This window comes from Osmerus mordax, chromosome 20 (genome assembly GCF_038355195.1).
Source record: "Osmerus mordax isolate fOsmMor3 chromosome 20, fOsmMor3.pri, whole genome shotgun sequence".
In the NCBI taxonomy this organism is placed as follows: domain Eukaryota; kingdom Metazoa; phylum Chordata; class Actinopteri; order Osmeriformes; family Osmeridae; genus Osmerus; species Osmerus mordax.
In genome coordinates, this window is record NC_090069.1 from 2227296 (window position 1) to 2244836 (window position 17541).

At 45.8% G+C, this 17541-nt stretch overlaps 2 protein-coding genes across 5 annotated transcripts; both read right to left on the bottom strand.

Annotated features, from left to right (window-relative positions):
* Positions 1 to 1337: 1337 nt before the first annotated feature.
* On the bottom strand, positions 1338 to 11395 carry fam169ab (family with sequence similarity 169 member Ab). Its single transcript, XM_067258692.1, has 13 exons — positions 11267 to 11395; positions 7038 to 7174; positions 6561 to 6660; positions 6211 to 6296; positions 4810 to 4981; positions 4530 to 4709; positions 4215 to 4337; positions 3845 to 3960; positions 3324 to 3366; positions 2965 to 3073; positions 2619 to 2796; positions 2282 to 2482; positions 1338 to 2090 (listed from the first exon to the last, which is right to left on the bottom strand). The coding sequence occupies exons 2-13, from the start codon at positions 7170 to 7172 to the stop codon at positions 1338 to 1340; spliced, it is 2196 nt and encodes a 731-aa protein (XP_067114793.1). The 5' UTR covers positions 7173 to 7174; positions 11267 to 11395.
* A 2085-nt stretch (positions 11396 to 13480) lies between these two features.
* Positions 13481 to 17528, bottom strand: LOC136964046 (beta-1,3-galactosyl-O-glycosyl-glycoprotein beta-1,6-N-acetylglucosaminyltransferase 4-like). Of its 4 annotated transcripts, none has more exons than XR_010879042.1 (2): positions 15410 to 17035; positions 13481 to 13913 (listed from the first exon to the last, which is right to left on the bottom strand). XR_010879042.1 is itself a non-coding variant. In XM_067257928.1 (2 exons), exon 2 carries the CDS (start codon positions 16817 to 16819, stop codon positions 15599 to 15601), a length of 1221 nt encoding a protein of 406 aa, XP_067114029.1. In that variant the 5' UTR covers positions 16820 to 16871; positions 17398 to 17528; the 3' UTR covers positions 15003 to 15598. The 4 variants fall into 4 exon arrangements, 1 of the variants encoding a protein (XP_067114029.1); XR_010879043.1 differs by lacking the exon at positions 15410 to 17035 and adding an exon at positions 14168 to 14916; XR_010879041.1 differs by lacking the exon at positions 13481 to 13913 and adding an exon at positions 14168 to 14231.
* Between the last annotated feature and the right edge of the window lie 13 nt (positions 17529 to 17541).

Below are 17541 nucleotides of genomic sequence, written 5' to 3' on the forward strand. Positions count from 1 at the left end.
AAATAAGTGAATCTAAAGGAGATTCATTCAGAGAGTATTCAGGATACTACGTGGGGCATTACATAGATAACACATTTTTGGTCAACAAACGACTTCGGTATCAAAACGCTGTGGGGCGATTATTTGGAAAATAACAGGGCCATTTCAACCCACCATTTCCTGTAATACGGAGGATATCCCCTTAACACAACAAGTTATGGGATTCTAACTAAACTTAAGAATGTAATCTTTCAGCATGGACTCAATTCGCATCATCATTTCATGTGCATGACTCAATATACCCTCCAAGAATTACACCCTAAAGTATTGATAAATGTCTATGTTATTTTAATAATATAACTTTTGCTATTCAACAAGTGTATTTTCCATGAAAGCACTGTATTTCTATATAAAAAATAACACAATATATAAATAGTTCTGATATAATAACTTATTAAACAGCTATTGTATTTAGTGAAATCTAAATCTTATCAATCCTATATCAAGTATATTTGATCATGTCCATAACCATGAATTATCTGGTAATATCTGCACCATTACATTTTATTACCAATATGCATCTTCCTCTACCAAATACGTAAAGAAATGTAATTATTCAATATTGATTGTGTCTATATAGGTGTATATATCAATATGTGTGTGTGTTGTATTGTGGAGCCTACATATATCCATGATTCATTCACAGCCTTTGAACAAAGAAAATCTATAACACCTTTCAGCATATCTAGAATCCATTTTACACTTTGAGATGCAAAGTTAAGTGTTCTCTGAAACACAAATGAAGCTCAAAACTAGTATCTGGGTAGCGTTTGTTTGGGAAACAAGTCATCAGTGCTCTGTCTAATAAAAACTGTCACCTCTACTGAACTAAACGGTCCACTTCAAAGCCAAACCGTCCATTCTGTAATAGTGACTTTTGTAGTAACTAAACCTAAACTGGAATAATCGGTAATCAGTGAAATTACAGTAACTTCAAACTATTAAAAAGGTTTGGCAAATCTCAATACCAAACAAATGGATTTCTCAGAAGGTAGTAAATAGAAAACAAAGAACTTCACAGTAGCTTAATGCATCAGTCATGCTATGCGATAAAATGAAAGAGTACAAAAAAAAACATCTATCTACACTAAATAAGATTGAACAGAAGATCTCTTAAAACTATGCGTTACTTAGAAAACAGCCCCTTTTTCAAACACCCAGTGCTATACGTGGGTGTCATTTTGTGTGTAATCTACGAGTGTGTGTGTGTGTGTGTGCATGTATGTGTGTATGTGCGTGTGTGTGTCTGTACGTGTGTGTGTGTGTCTGTGTGTGTGTGTGCGCGTGCTCAGGTCTTGCTACGTCGTTTGCCTTTGGATTTGGATGGAGACTTCACGGCTTTGATCTTCCTCCTCAGCGCTCTCTGATCCACTACAGGAGGCTCCTCCTCTTCCTCCTCCTCTTCCTCCTCCTCCTCCTCCTGGATTAAAGTGTTTTCCCCCCCCAGCATGGGCGTCATCCTCAGTTGTCACAGCCTTCTCCTTCTCCTCCTCCTCCTTCTCCTCCTCCTCGTTGACCTCCGTGACCTCAGAGTCTCCGCCCTCAGCTGGCGCTTGGCTCAGTCTCTTGGATTGGCGTTTAGCCGCCCGCCTGCCCCCCCTGCCCCTTGCTGCCCCAACATCCCCCGCATCATCCTCCCCCTCCTCGTCCTCCGTGGTGACGGCTTCTCCTTCCGCCTCCATCTTTTCCTCCTGTTCTGCCACCTCCCCCTCCCCCCCCCCGTCCACCTCCCCCTGTTGTCCCTCCTCCTCCGGGGGCTGGTAGGACAGCTCTGCTACCCCGACGAGGAGCACTGCCTCCCCGCTAGAGTCGGCTGGGCTGCTGTCCTCCTTTTCCTCTTCCTCCTCCATGGCAGGAGCCTCCTGGGGCGTCGCTGGCGCCTGAGAGGCTGGAGGTTCCTCCCCGGATTCCTCAGGACCCTCCCCAGGTAGAGAAGCCCCTTCCGGGGCAGGGGGAGCTGTCAAGGGAGCCTCGATTGGTTCTTCTTCTGACAAGGGGGGTGATTCTGCCTCTGCTGTCGGTGACTCCACTGGGGCTGCCTCCACAGTGTCCTGAGGGGGACAATAGAGACTTATGAAATTCAGGGTATTCATAGAATTTTTTTGTACACTGCATGACAGAAAGTTTTGAAATAGTTTGAGTCTGCTCCTCCTCCAGGATTGTTGACTTTAAAATCGAGTATTTTAGTGACGCGTTTCCATCCTTTCACTCATATTGTTGAGTCATTAAAGTTTGAACATACCATATCCTTGGGCACTTCCTCCTCTTCCTCCTTCCCCCCCTCCATCTCCACATCCTCTTCTGCCGCGCCGTTCTCCAAAGCACTCTCAGGCTGCCGACTATCTTCCTCTTCCACTCCCTTCTTCCCCTCCTCCTCCTCCTCCTCCTCCTCCTGCTCCTCCATCAGGTCATCCGTCAGCTCTCCATTCACCTCCTCCACCCCCTGAAAAGACACAGAGACGTGGACGTCAGCAAGGTCTGCTGTCATAGCAGTTCTGTTGTCATGGCAGTTCTGTTGTCATGGCAGTTCTGTTGTCATGAAAGTTCTGTCTCTATAAGGTCCCCAGATTGTCTCCTACCAGGGCTGGGCGCCCCAGGGCGGGGGCCTCTTGCTTCTCTGGGGCCAACTCCTCTGGGGGCTCTGGGGCCACAGGGCCCTCTGCCTCCACAGGACCTGGGCACTCCTTCTCCTCCCCCTGTCCGTCCCCCTCTGTTGCCATGGCAGTGGCCTCTGTGTCACCTTCCTCGTCCTCCAACCTAAACAAATCAGTCGAAGCTTCAGGTTCATGACAGGTTGTGCGAAAGTTAGCAGGTAAACATAAAGCTGACTTAGCCAAGTTTTGCAATGCAGTCCGGGTTTTGCCAACAACAACAAGGAAACATAAAGCGTGAGCGTGTAGGTGGTTTGGTCCCAGGTTCTCTGACCTGCTCATCTTGGGCTGATGGCTCTCCTCCAGGTCCTCCGTCTGATCTCTGTCACGTTTCTTCCCCCCGCTGCTCCTCGTACGAGTCGACACCGGGGTCTCCTCCAAGTCTGGAGAGGGAGGGAGGGGTGGAGGGAGGGAGAAAGAGAGAAAGAGGGAGACGAGAAGATGAAGGAAAGCACAGCTGACTTCCAGGTGTGTGAGACTGGGCAGCACAGGTGTGTGTGACTGGGCAGCACAGGTGTGTGTGACTGGGCAGCACAGTGAAAAGTACAGACGAAGTTCTCTCTCAAGGAATTGTGTGTGTGAGTCAGTCTGAGGACTCTCGTGTCAGTCTGAGTCTTCAAGGCTGGTATTTACCTTCAACAAGCTTGAGATGCTTATTCACCACTATGATATCCTCCTGCAATTACAAAACATTAATATTTCATTAACTCAAACTCTATAGTGAACGCACATAATATTAACTTATCCAGCAACTCAGAGCGTGAGATAGAGATAGAGACAGAGACAGAGAGAGGGGGAAGAGACTGACATACAAAGAGAGGAAACAGAGAGGGAGAGACAGCAGGAGATAGACCCGAGAGAGAGACCAAGAGAGAGAGACAGAGACAGACAGAAAGGCAGAGAGAGACAGGCAGGCAGACAGGCAGAGAGAGACAGACAGACAGACAGACAGGCAGAGAGAAAGAGACAGGCAGAGAGAGAGAGACAGGCAGAGAGAGAGAGACAGGCAGGCAGACAGTCAGAGGGAGACAGGCAGGCAGGCAAAGAGAGAGACAGGCAGACAGGCAGAGAGAGACAGACAGACAGGCAGGCAGACAGGCAGAGAGAGAGACAAGCAGACAGGCAGAGAGAGACAGACAGGCAGAGGGACATACAGTGATGTCCAGACAGCTGAGGTGTGTGTCTCCGTCCTCCATCTTCTGGCTGTCCAGGTCTCCTGTCAGCAGCGTTAAACCATGGTCTCCATTGGCTGTAGCCAGGGGCTGTGAGACTGCGTAAAGAGTGACAGGACAAACAGGCCAATCAGGAGTGACATGTCACCTTGGGATGTCACCATGTACCAATCAGATGGATCCCTGTCCTGTTCTCTGCGCGCACAAGTTATCAATACAACAAGCAAGCTCATGAATCAAAATGTTTGCACTGAAATTGTATTCAGCATGTCACTGAAGGTCAACATGACCAGCCAGCGCTGCACGCTTGCTGAACGTCCTCCTCGCTCAGCGTTGTTTCCGTTCGTGGTACCTTTCAGTCTGAGGTTCCTCAGCTTGCTAGCCACGCTCTCTCTCTGGTAGGGCCCCCCGACCCCCTCCACCACCCACAGCAGGTCCTCGTCAGCAGGGTATCGACTCAGGTACTTGCTGCACACTGGAGGGAGGGGGGTGGGGGGTGGGGGAAACGGTCGGTAAAACACAACCTCACCAACTCAGGTCACCCTTGGTCTTGAGATGACCACGTATGAATGTGCAACAGGGTTCCAAGGAGAAAAGCTAGCAAGTTTTTTTCTTTGTCAGCTGAGAAGCTGTTTGTGCTGCAGTCTGAGACAGAAGGGATACCTGCCTTTGTACATGGGGATGGAAAGTGGGTATTTCAAGCCCAGCTGGTCCTCTTTAAAAGAGTCCACTAAGTCCTCCAGCATCTCCAGGCCATGGCCGTTTCCACGGTGACACTTCCTGATGAAGATGGAGTCCATGACAGGAAGCTGGTAGCACTGGGTCACGAAGTGATTGCACAAGCTGTCTATAGCGAGAGGAAAACAGGCGTCGGTAAACATCACCGAACAACGATTCACAGAAGAACCGGAGGAGATCTTTCCCCGATGCGTCTCCCTGAACCAAACCTTTGGGTTTGACTGAGTAGAATCCCACTGCCTGCCCGTCCTTCCACAGGATCTTGGCGAAGTCACGCTGGCTGTGGCAGAGGAAGGGAATCTCGGGTCTCTCCATCTCACTGACCCGGTATACGATACGGTTCAGGACATACAGAACAATCCTCTCCACAACACTCCTGACCTGGGAAACACAAAACCACAGCGATCACACACACACACACACAGCCCGTACGAGTGTGTGTGGGGGGGGGGGGGGGGGGGGGGGGGGGGGGGGGGCATGTAACCTCCTGGAGACACGTCCTGTAACCAACCCAGCTACCAAGGCACAAGTGTGAGCAGGGCTTCTTTTTCATATCATTCTTTTGTCGGTTCAGGGAGTACGGACAATACAAACACACCCACGCTTCACTGCCGACAGAGTTACACAACGACCGTGAGACAGGATATTGAGTTCATCTGACTTGAGGAGAGCGTGGCCGTCTCCCACAGGATACGAGAGGACCCAGAGACCCTCCCGGACGCTAAGACAGAAGGCAGAGGCAGCGGTGCCAACCTCCCCCCAGAGAGAGCGAGCTCGAACGAGGTCTCCTCCACCAGCCAGCCCCACACCCCTGGCAGCCCTCCCCAGAGAGAGCGAGCTCGAACGAGGTCTCCTCCACCAGCCAGCCCCACACCCCTGGCAGCCCTCCCCAGAGAGAGCTCAGAGCCCTGTTCTACATCTCCCTCTCATGCCTTTCATTTATGGAGCTTTGTTTCCAGAGAATGAAAGTGTGTGTGTCTGTGTGTGTGTTTGTGCGTCAGAATACAAAGGCAGCACTCACTCACATATGCTCATGGCACATTGCCAGGGTTTGAACAGCAACTGGTTCTGATTAGCAGGAAACAACACACACACACACACACACAATCAAAGACAAACATGTGTAACGTGTTGAAGTTTGTAGTACACACCAGTAGAAACTGTAGCTGTCGTAAAAAGCAGTTACAGGGCTCAGGGTTGTTTTAAAAGAACAGCAAATCTGAACGTCAGCAATTGACTTGTTGGCAGAGATAAAAAAAAACGTTTAGGCCTCAGTCTTTCAGTCGTCCAGCTACCGAGACTATGAGAAGCGCAGCACAGCACAACTACAACCTTTAAAGCCCCACAGATAAAATAGTTCCTAATGACATTTCACACAGAAGAGACAGACACAGGAATGTCCAGAATGTACAGAATGCATGAAACAGACAGGATGCCCGTTTCCATAGGGCTGCATTGTTCTTCAGCTGCTACGGCAACATGCTGGGACATGGAGACCCAGTCAGCTGCTTAGGGACTAACCGACGACATGTTCCACACACACCCTGTAAGCACCCTAGCAAATTAGCCCCTCCCCCCCCCCCCCGGGCATTCTGGGAGTGTTTGGGTACCTTGAGAAGGCCGGTCCTGGAGGGGTCGGAGGTCGTGAGGATGTCCTCCACAGACCACCACTGACCAGCCAGGAGGAGGGCCACCGCTGACCAGGGGGGGGAGAGAGAGAGAGAGGGTGAGAGGAGAGAAGAGAAGGAAAGATAGGAGAGAAGAGAGAAAGAGAGAGAGAAAGAGGGTGAGAGAGAGAGAGAAAGAAAGAGAGAAAGAGAGAGAGAAAGAGAGAGAAAGAGGAATGTAGAAAGAGAGGAGAGACAACGAGAAAGAAAGGAAGAAAAGATATTTCCTATCAATCAGGAGTCCACAGATTTGAACTAGAGGAGCGTGTCAGTCAGCTGTGCTGCATGGTTACCTGTGAGCTGGTCTTCTGGGGCAAACAGAGCAAGAACCTTGTGCTTCAGGTCTCCTCCGTAGATCGGAACAAAGCCCACATTGGACAGAGTTATCCTGATCTGAGAGATTCACACCATGAGACAGAAGGAACATATTACATTTAGCAGACGCTCTTATCCAGAGCGACTTACAGTAAGTACAGGGACATTCCCCCGAGGCAAGTAGGGTGAAGTGCCTTGCCCAAGGACACACATCATTTGGCACGGCCGGGAATCAAACTGGCAACCTTCAGATTACTAGCCCGATTCCCTCACCACTCAGCCATCTGACCCCATATGTTTCGGTGTCTTTTTTTGTGTGCGACAGAGAGAGAATTAAATGTGTGTCGGTGTGTGTAAGTGGGGGAACGAGACAGAGAAGGAGTTAAAGAGTGTGACAAAGACAGAGCGGATGAGAGAGAGATGCCGAGTGTGTGTGTATGTGCGCACGCGCAGACCTTTCTGTGGTTGTTGAGGGTGAAGCTCTGGGCCTTGTCGAGGCTGACGTATCTGAGGTCGGTCATGTAGGCCTTGGCCTCCTCTTCCAGGCCCTCGTGGCTCACGGAGCCCAACACGTCCACAGGGAAGTCCATCCCTGGGGGGCAACACACAACATCAGACCCTCTGGAGCACCACGGATTCATCAAGCACTCGTTCCATTCGATAGGATTCATAGCATCGTCCAGCGGAAATCAGTCAGTCAATCTATTGTTCTATTTTTACATTTACATTTAGTCATTTAGCAGACACTCTTATCCAGAGCGACTTACAGTAAGTACAGGGACATTCCCCCGAGGCAAGTAGGGTGAAGTGCCTTGCCCAAGGACATAACATCAGTTGGCATGACCGGGAATCGATCTGGCAACCTTCGGATTACTAGCCCAATTCCCTCACCGCTCAGCCACCTGACTCCTATCTATCTGATGTTCTATCTATCTGATGTGCTATCAATCTACAAGTTGAAAATTACAGACATAAACACAACATATTTTTCAAAGCTGAAATGTTACCTGAAGATTCATATACGATGCAATGGATATTTCAGTGTAGACCATGAGCTACTGTAGCCTCTCTGCCTCTTAGAACACAACAGCCCGGTGGCAATGGAACTCTCTTTAGGTTAAGAGGGTAAAGGTCAACCAGGAAGCACTCGGGTGTGAGAACCTGTCGGTCAAGCTACAGGTCACAGGTCACACTCAAGGCACAGGCCACGCCCACTGTAGATACATTTTCTGACTTGAGCTTAAAAGACACAACAAGGTCGCACATGGAACGGAGCCATTACTGCACTAACTGTAGTTTTACCTTTGATTCATGAATCTGCTAGCTACTGTAATCGTGTTATGTTGTTAAACTGTCGACTGCAAAGCCTGTGAGGGTGCTGTATGGAAAGGGCTTGAGCGCTCTGATGAAAGTTGTGCGTGACGCGTGCAGGTGGCGATGGCACATGCACCTCTGCATGAAACTCTTCACCTCCTCTGTGAATAATGACAGACCCCTTTACAAGTCTGTGCTATCGTCTGTAATCTTCTGCTCCCTCTGTGAACGGCACAGGGGAATTCAACCCATATATCTCGTCTGAGACATGGAAATCACAGAGCGTAGGGGAGAGAGAGAAAGAGAGGCAACGAGAGAGAAGGAGGGAAAAAGAAAGGGAGAGAAAACAGAGAACAGAGAGAGACAGAAAAAAGATCTACAATTTAACAAGAGGTGCCCATGAGTCCTACATCTGTCAGTTCTCAGAGACATCTACTGCTACAGGTACAAAGGTTTCACATTCCTTGAGGGGAGGAACAAAAATGTTCTTGCAATTGCGCAACTTCACTTCCACTTGAATAGTACTTTCCAACATGACTTCTGAGAAATACCCCCCCCCCCCCCCCCTGCCCGCTACCAGGCTGGAAGGATTCGGTTCCAACTGGTTCCAACTGAACTTTCGGGGGGTTGGCACGCGTCACTGCTCCCGACTTTAGGGGCCCTTGAGGACAGCAACAACATCTGGAGTAAACAACACCAGGAGGGGGGGGGGGTCACTATCATTCAATCCTGCACCCCCCCACCTCTACCCTCCCAGAATTCACCGCTACGTGTTGGATTGTGTGTGTCAAGTTACAATGTACAGATACATCTATAAGTGTATGCACTTGCGATGCATCTCACATGATACAAATGTCAGCGTACTTTGAATAACATTAAGTTCCAGAACAAGACGTTCTCCTCATGAGAGATTTCTACTGGACAACACAACTCAAACAACCACAGCAAAGGGATCAGATAACGCTACTGAAGGTCGTGTAGCATCTGTGCCTAACCCTAAGGAACGAACCTTTAGGAACGAACCTTTAGGAAGCACAAGAAGCAGGAAACCCAGAGAGGGCCTCTCTCATGCTGTGTGATGTCACAGAACAGATGTAGGTCTATTGCACCACACACACACACACACACACACACGTGCTCACACACAAAGGGGCCCCTGTTACCGGCCTCTCAGTGCTTTTGTGGATAGAAACTCCTCACGTACACAAAAGCAAAATGGCAGGAGTCGATAAGCCGACCGCTCGGACACAAATTTTTGTTCTCGCTGTGATATATTGTTTTTATTACTGTTGCTTGCTTTTTTCCACAGGTACACTTGCACTTATAGCGGTTCATGTTGTTTAATTGTAACTTGTTTAACTACATGCTCTTATGGTTCTTCCCTTTGGCACTTACTTTGGTTGTTCACAATGTGTGCTTCATGTTTTGGCTACTCACGATGTTTTTGGCTATCTTGTTGTTATGATAAGTGACCTAGGGCACTTTGTAAAGCTCTCTCTTGGAAGTCGCTTTGGATAAAAGCGTCTGCTAAATGAATAAATGTAATGTAAATGTAAATGACACAAACGTTCCAAGCGATCTGCTGGACACTTCCTCGCATATCTCGACCGTCACACCGATGGCCAGAACACACACACACACACAAACACTCTCTGCCTCGTATAACGGGCCGTGTTTTTCAAAAACATTCTTACAAAACGTGCACACACACACAGCACACTGAGGGTAATGGATCTCTCATTTTGGATGGAGAGACACACTCCTCCTTTAACCCCCACTGCTCCGGCCCCCTGCCCCCCTGCCTCCCCCTATGCAGACCCCCCTTCTTGGCCAGAGAGAGACTCACGCCCATGTGTGTGTGTGTGTGTGTGTGGAGAGAGAGAATATGAAAATATATCCTGACAGAGTGAAGCAGGTATGATTCCAACAGGCCTCTGCCTACCCTTCGGTTGCCCCAGTGTGCCCCCGATCCCGTCTCTCGCTCTCGTTCTCTCACACACACCCAAACACAACATCCTGTCAGAGAGCATTAGCAGTGAGGCAGAAGATCAGGCACATTTAGGGCTAACTGCACTCCCTCGAACATCACTGCTAGACATATAGACATACGGTAGAAAACATTCTCATCCACCAGCATTTCACTAGTCAGAACAGGATCCCATTCTATCCTATGTTTGTGGCTGCCTAGATTCCCACAGCCTTTTTGCAACCGAATAAACTGAATATTGTTTTTTTTATATAGCATTTTTTTTGTTGCGGCCCAAAACGCTGGCATGGTCTGTGACCCGTAGAAAGGTCCGGTCAGTGTAGAACTTTGTAGTTCTGTCCCATCATGGAGGAAAGCTCCTCGCACCGTAGATGAGAAGTTGGCTGGTTCTTGCCATAGGTCATACAGACCCCAACTAGTCTGAGGGTTGCATGTATTAAGTCAAATTTAAGACCCATTAGTCCCTGTGAATGATTGTTAGGATGATCCTAGTTGGGTTACATTGGTTAGGGTTAAGATTCTCACGCAAGTGTTAGGAAGTACATTCAACACATGAATTAAAATAAATCGTGACTGTGGTGACAACCGTCAAGGTTTTTCAAATGGCAAAAGAACACGTTCCAGAATGTTCCATAACTAACAGACCGCCTTGAATACTATTCAACGTCTTTGTAAGTCAAGATCATGATGTGAACAAAGAAAGAACTGCCGAAAAGATGGGGGCAGAGTCATTTTTGAGAGAGTAAACAATATGGGGGCATGCAAGGCCAGTCAATTTGATCAACAATTCTTGAACGGTGGGATAGTCTGTAAGTAAATGAATTGTTCTCTATACATTTGTTTTATAGGAAAATTCCAGTCCAGCTTCTGAACAACTTTGGAACAAACTTTTGCACCTACGCAGGACTATTTCTTTAGGCTCTTATAATAGGGATATAAAGGGGCGGGGCAGTGCTAAAAGGTACGGGTTGCAGGCGAGCAAAAGTTAGTGTCAACTCCAGGCGAACTATTTTAACAGAGAAACCAGTTGCCCATTTTTATTTATTTGATCCACATATGATAAGAAAACTGCTACATTTCGTCATAACACCCATCTTACCCGATCCAAAACATTCTAATCCCCAGATCGCTTGATTCAAACGCACAGGCCGCGAGGTGACAAACACGAGCCAATTAAAATAAACTACGCCTGTTTTCTATAGTTACTATTGTCACAACCTACACGTGCATGTCCAGCATATTGACGGGTTTATTAAGACATCCTTATTAGTTCAAACCTATAGTTCTGCCTTCAAACCGAGAGGGCCCGTGCACATTCCGACTCCTCCACCATTCTCACAACAACAATTTAAAACATCAGGATCGGTTAAGAAAACAACGTACCTCTCTACAGTCACGGAGGTAGTCTTTCCTTCTTAAGCGAAACTCCGTTTTGTTAATTGAACCATACAAAACCGTGCAAGCGCCGTGGAAAAAGGTACAGTAATATTAAATTGCAGTCTTCCCAGTCTGCGACACGACGCACGCTCCGTGTGACGATGAGCGCTCTATACGTTGCCCAATGGCTGCTGGGACAGCGAGAATTATGCTTAATCACGTTACCAAGGTTTCGTGACAATCTGCACACCTTTTAATGTGTGCTTGTTGTTTTTCATGGAAAATACTATATGATGGAGATATTCCTAGAAATGCATATGTATATAATATGGCTAGCTTTAAAAACTATATGTTTTGTGCCGACGTTTGTGCTTAAAATACATATAGTATATATAATATTTTCTGAGATAGGACGTTAATCCATCAGGTCACAGGTGGTGAAACAGGACGCTTGCTAAAACAAGAGTTTGATGTCGTTTGTAATGAGCAGTAGGCCCACAGCTTTGTGGAGCTTCCATTATTGCTTATTTGAACAATGCAAATTTTTGACACTTGTAATTAGCCTGTAATTTACGTATAATTTCTTATTGATGGGAGTTATTACTGAAATGTTTCGTACAGACAGAGTAGGCTAGGTCAAAAGTCTCTCCCACGGATGGGCTAAATAAAGCCGAGAGTCCCTATAAGTTTATCCCAGCAATAGGCTACGCAGATGGCATGGTCAGACAACCTAATCAAAACTGTTCAATTCAATGTCAATATGTGATACAATACAATTTCAAAATCAGCTTACAATTTTCAGTTAAATATAAATTAAAACCATTATAATTTAAAAGGTTTTCAAGTACATTTCAAATACATAACTTTTAAATTAATCTTAAATTTGTGCTGGCACTAAAATAGCTCCTTAAATTTAATTTAAAAATTGGTCATTGATAGTTTGAGCCTGTCTCTGGCACCTGTTTCTGTAGAGGTGCAGTTCCTTCTTCTTGCCAGCAGATGGCCCTCTTTCACAGTAATTGCTGAATAATTAGCTCAGATAGCCTATTTATAAAGATGGGGGCGTCGGTAAATTCAATGATACCCTATAATAGTCACATTTAGGTATTTAACAGTATAAATGTGTTCTTTCTAATGATGTTTTTATTTCTGTTGTGAATAAAATCAGGCAAATAAACAAAACAACAGTTTATGGATTTAATTGTATCTTTCTTTACACTCGAGGATAATGCAATTGGATAATAAGACAAGTCGTGCGTATTGACACATACCAGTGTAGATATCACCCCCACTAAATCATGGATTAACTGCACCCACATCCACGACTACTACCGCTCAAACAGCCACAACAGACACATTCACTCACCATCTCTCTGAAATGAATAATTAACTGCAACCCTAATCTCTCTTGGCTGTCTCATCCATCAGTCAGTATAGTATTCTGTTCTTCATTACTTAAACCGCTTACAGGGGCAAAGAGGATAGGCAGAGGCTCAGACTTAATAACACTCCGAATGTGATACCGAGGTGCCAACAAACACCCCTGTATGTTAGCTGACAAGCTGAAGAGTGCTTGGTGGTTAGAGGGTTCGGGTACCCGGGCTTGGGCCCTCATCTGGATTTCATTTGCAGACCTCATGACACACCATGTCTGATTATACTACCTCATCAAGTATGGGATGCTAGAGGTTACAATCAGGTTTTGTATGTATTGGAGTCGAGTGCTAACAAAATGGTGGAACTCACAAGATAATAAAACATGTAGCCTACAGCATCTGTCGGTCTACGGAAACACATTTCCAGATTTCCAGAGAGATGCAACATGCAAAGCAGAAATTTTGAATAAGGTCATGTGAAACTGAACAAGTTGGCCCAGTGAATACACAAATTTGGCAGCCTAACCTTTTAGAGGTTTGTTGCGTTCAAACATTTTCAACCACAAGCTGTTTCTGTTCCATCTCACTCAGTTCCACATGTAGGCCACTACGATGTAACGTCAGTAACAATGTAAAAATATTGTGTTTTAGTTGTAGCTTTTCTGAACTATTTCTGAACAGCCTATTCTGCTGCAATTGCAGTCCGCCTTTTAATTCTTGGACAATCTGCTGTTTTTCTTGGAGGATAAATTAAAAAATTGCATTTAATAACGCCAATACCAATGGAATTATAGTTATTTGACTCTATGGGTTAAATCAGAGCAAGAATGGTCAAAGTGAGGTTAAATGAAATATATATTTAATAAGATTGCAAATAAATGAAATCAATTATAAGGCAAACATGTTACAAAATAAAGGTTAACTCTTACCTCTTACCTACGCTATCATAATTATTGTAAATCAGAGAGACAGCAAGATGTGAAGAAGGAGAATGAGTACAAGGACAAGCCAGAGTTGAGGAGAAGCCCTCAGGAGATGAAGAATCCACAGAACAATGCTTCACAATTGTCTTTATACACAAGAATAACCAATCAGACCAAATCTTGACCCTTACTTATCAACATATGACGAGCACAATGTGTCAGGGTTGGGAACAGGACTCAGGTGCAGAAACTGGAACTTTTGCAGAATTAGGTTATTAATAAACAAGAAAGCAGACAGGGCTGGCATATGAGAGAAACAACAATCCGGCAGAGAACAGGAGGGTGTGTCCACAACTGAGGAACGTGAGTGTCCTGCCCTAGTGTTTCCCTGTCATTGTCTTCACCTGTTCTCGTTAGCGTTATTGTGTCCACCTGTGTGTCGTTTGGTTCTGTGTATTTAGGTTTCTGTTTTGTGTCCAGTGTTTGTCTTGTCCTTACAATACCTGTCCCTGTGAGTGCCCTATCTGTTCCCCGGTTTTTGAGAATTAAAACCCTTGTTTCGACCATGCCTCGCATCTCTCGTGCATTTGGGTCCTACCCCTCCTCACACCCTGACAGTGAGGGTGACAAACAGAAAAAACAAAACAAGATCACACCCACACTGGACTAACGCTGGGTGGATGTGACACAATGGGGTGAGAGAGCCATCAACTTGAGACCCTGTTGAGCAACGAAAACTTGACATCATATAACTACAGCATACTCACAAGCTGTTTCTGTGATTGTGTGTGTGCATGTGTTAATGTATATGTTTGCAGTTCTATTACCACCTATGTGGATAAATAAAAGGGGCAAAGGTTGTATGCTATGGAGGTGTTTCAGGTACAGTGTTTTCAAAGCTATACAAGCATGTATTTGCAGGGTAAATACACACATACATAAGAATTCATGCGTGTTTTGTAAATGCTACATTTCACAGAATTTTCCATTGTGTTTGTTGAATGGGATATCAGAATCATCGGAGAACACATATTTAAAAAGTGGTTTTGTAGATAAGACTGCAAAGGTTATAGGGCTACATTTCTACAAGAAACCGGTTCTTACTCACACATAAAGGGTAATCTTAGACAAACCCACTACCTTAGGCCGAAACGCGTCTGTGAATAAACTGATCAAAATAAGCAATGTGATAAGCCTGAGTGTGTTTTTTTCTACTTTAATCTTAGACAAACACAGCCCCATTTGACAAGTCTAGATGTAGTTTAACCACAGCCTTGACTTCCAGTTCCCCATTCTCAACTATCATAACATCATTTAGTTCCATGAGGGTATTTTTTTGGACTGTCCCTAATGGAGATTTTAACAGTGTGACAGTGCAGCAATGTGACAGTGTGATAATCAAACTGACGGTTTTATCTCTCCACGCCATAATAAAACCTCACCTCCTTCTTTGAGCTCTGTGTGAGACCTGAATGAGAGGTTTGGTCCTGAATCACAATAAAGCAGACACAGGTAAGTCCAACAGTTGTGTCGTGGCAAAATGTGGCAAAATACGTACATTGTCCCTCTGTGTTTTATGGCTGACATAAATAAACTATTGCAAAGTCACATGCTGTATATTGTGCACAATCCCATGAAGGAACATTGACAACATGGTAGGTCGAAATAACTACAACTACTTCATTACTTACTTTCAAAAACCAACGTCTTTTATGCACACCTGCTTTGAACTTTTTTATTTATTTATAGTTTATAATAGAAAGAAAAGAGATCCAGAAGCCAAACAGAGATCATGATCAGATAATGTTGTGGGAATCCTGACATGCAGGTAAATCATGTTTGTAACTTACTCTCTGACTTCCCTGCATTCTTCTGAGAATTTGCACCACCACCAACAGACTCTTTCCTGCTGTTTTTCTTCATAGAACATTGCACTGTTACATAAAGGTCCGGCCTGGGAAGGCTTCATAACTGCATCAGGTCTTACTAGGCATTCATTCGGATTCTGAAGTCATCTTAACTCAGACCCAACAAGTTTGTTAGTTAATCACCAGACGTCTCTGTCTTTCTTGCAGTTTCTCTTCCAGGCACTGAATGAGAACAGGGTCCACCATGGGATCGACCTTATTGGCGAACCAGTGACCGTTTTCAAGTAGCCAGCGTATTTCCCCTGCCCCGTAAATGCACACGCTCCGGACGTGTCTGCCGGTGCAGTCGGGGTATAGAGACCCCTCCAGGTAGTACCACTTCACCAGTCTCGTCCTGCTCATCAGGTCAGATACGTCAGGCTGGGACCTGGGCACTTCTCCCGGCACCCCGGGTACGCGTGCGAGAGTGGCCCAGAAGTGTTCGTCTGGAGAGAAGGTATCCTCCGACCATTTGAGGAAGTCCTTGGCGTGCGGCGAGTTGATGACGTAGTTGACGAACTCCCGCGAGAGCGTGAAGTAAGCGCTGCCGATGAACATCTCGATGTTGTGCGGCGGCGGATCTTTGGCTACGTCCGTTTGAATGGGAATCTTGTGGTACTCAAAGTTGGCGTCCACCAGCTTGTACTGGAAGGCGTACCTCTGGGTCTTGTAAAAAGGGGGGCGGGTGGTTTCCAGCATGTTGGAGCCTCGCAGAGCCCTCAGCTCTGACACCAGCTCCCAGTTGGCCCTGAGAGGGAAGTCCTGCCCACACAGGTTGATCACGTACCTCCACTTGACCTCTGACCCGAGCAGGTCAAACAGGCAGTTTAGGTCGGCCTTCAGCCGAGTGATGCTAGCATAGATGACATTCTCCAGCTTGGAGGCGATGAAGACGTTGGGCAGGCAGTGAGCCAGGCCCTCCATAGCAGACTTGAACTCCACTGAGGACTTCTGGTCGTAATGGATACAATAGAGGTTGTTAGGGGAGTACACAGATCTGAGGATTCTCTCTACCATCCAGGCAGACTTGTGCACCACCATGGAATACGCCAGAGGGAACTGCCTTTCCTCCTCCGACACCGGGATGGTGCCATATCCCCTGGACTTGAGGTAGCGTGGACAGTTGGAGGTGAGGTTGACCAGAGTGGTGTCCTTCTCCCTCACAACATTCTTCCTGATGACCAGAGACTTGCCCACTTCCACGGGGTCAAGATCGTAGATGGCGGAGCAATCGATGTCATATTTGTGGTATGTCTGGATTTCGTCAACTGTTGCAGTGAGTTCAAAAGGTTCTTTGGAAAATCTGACAGTAACCATTAGACACACCAACAGCAGGGCACACACAGCCAGCATCCATCCAGAAGAAAAAACAAATTTTCTGCTCAGTCTTTTCAAAAAGGTGCATCTCATTCTGAGGGAATAAAAATAAATAAAAAATGTACTCGTTCACATTCTTTAGAGAACTCGACTTCCTTATTTCCTAACGGCTTTCACTGCCAAAATTACCCTTGCTCAGAGTATTTCTTCAACAATTCCTTCCTTGAGAATGTATTCTTCTTGCATGACAGCAGGAGTTTTGTCATTCAGGTTTGTCAAATCCATTTTCGAAAGTTATGTAAAGATCCAGGTAACTGGACATTCATTAAAATTAAAATTATGTCATATCAGTGACCAAAGTTTCACATGTTCTAATAACAGTAATGGGCCTCACGATGTTGGAGCCATAGCATATGTACTGAATTGAAAAGTTTGAAATGAATTGTTATTTAACGTTACAATAAACATTAAATAATGTGTTTGAAATTGAACCACAACTTGTTTGATAGAAAACGTATATGTAAAACTGTAAAACATTTGTAGAAGTTTACCAATCACTATGCATAATCTAAAGAAGCTCAATTTCTCTTAATTTTACGCATTTAACTTGCAACTTACTTTTTTTTTTTATGTGCAGGGTCTATGGGTTTTTCTGTTTCTTTCATTGTCAAAAATCTTTGGATGACGAACGCATCTTCCGCCTTATCATTGCCAAGAAAGTTGCTTCTCTCCCAGCAGGCGTGAAAGTTGTCACTGTA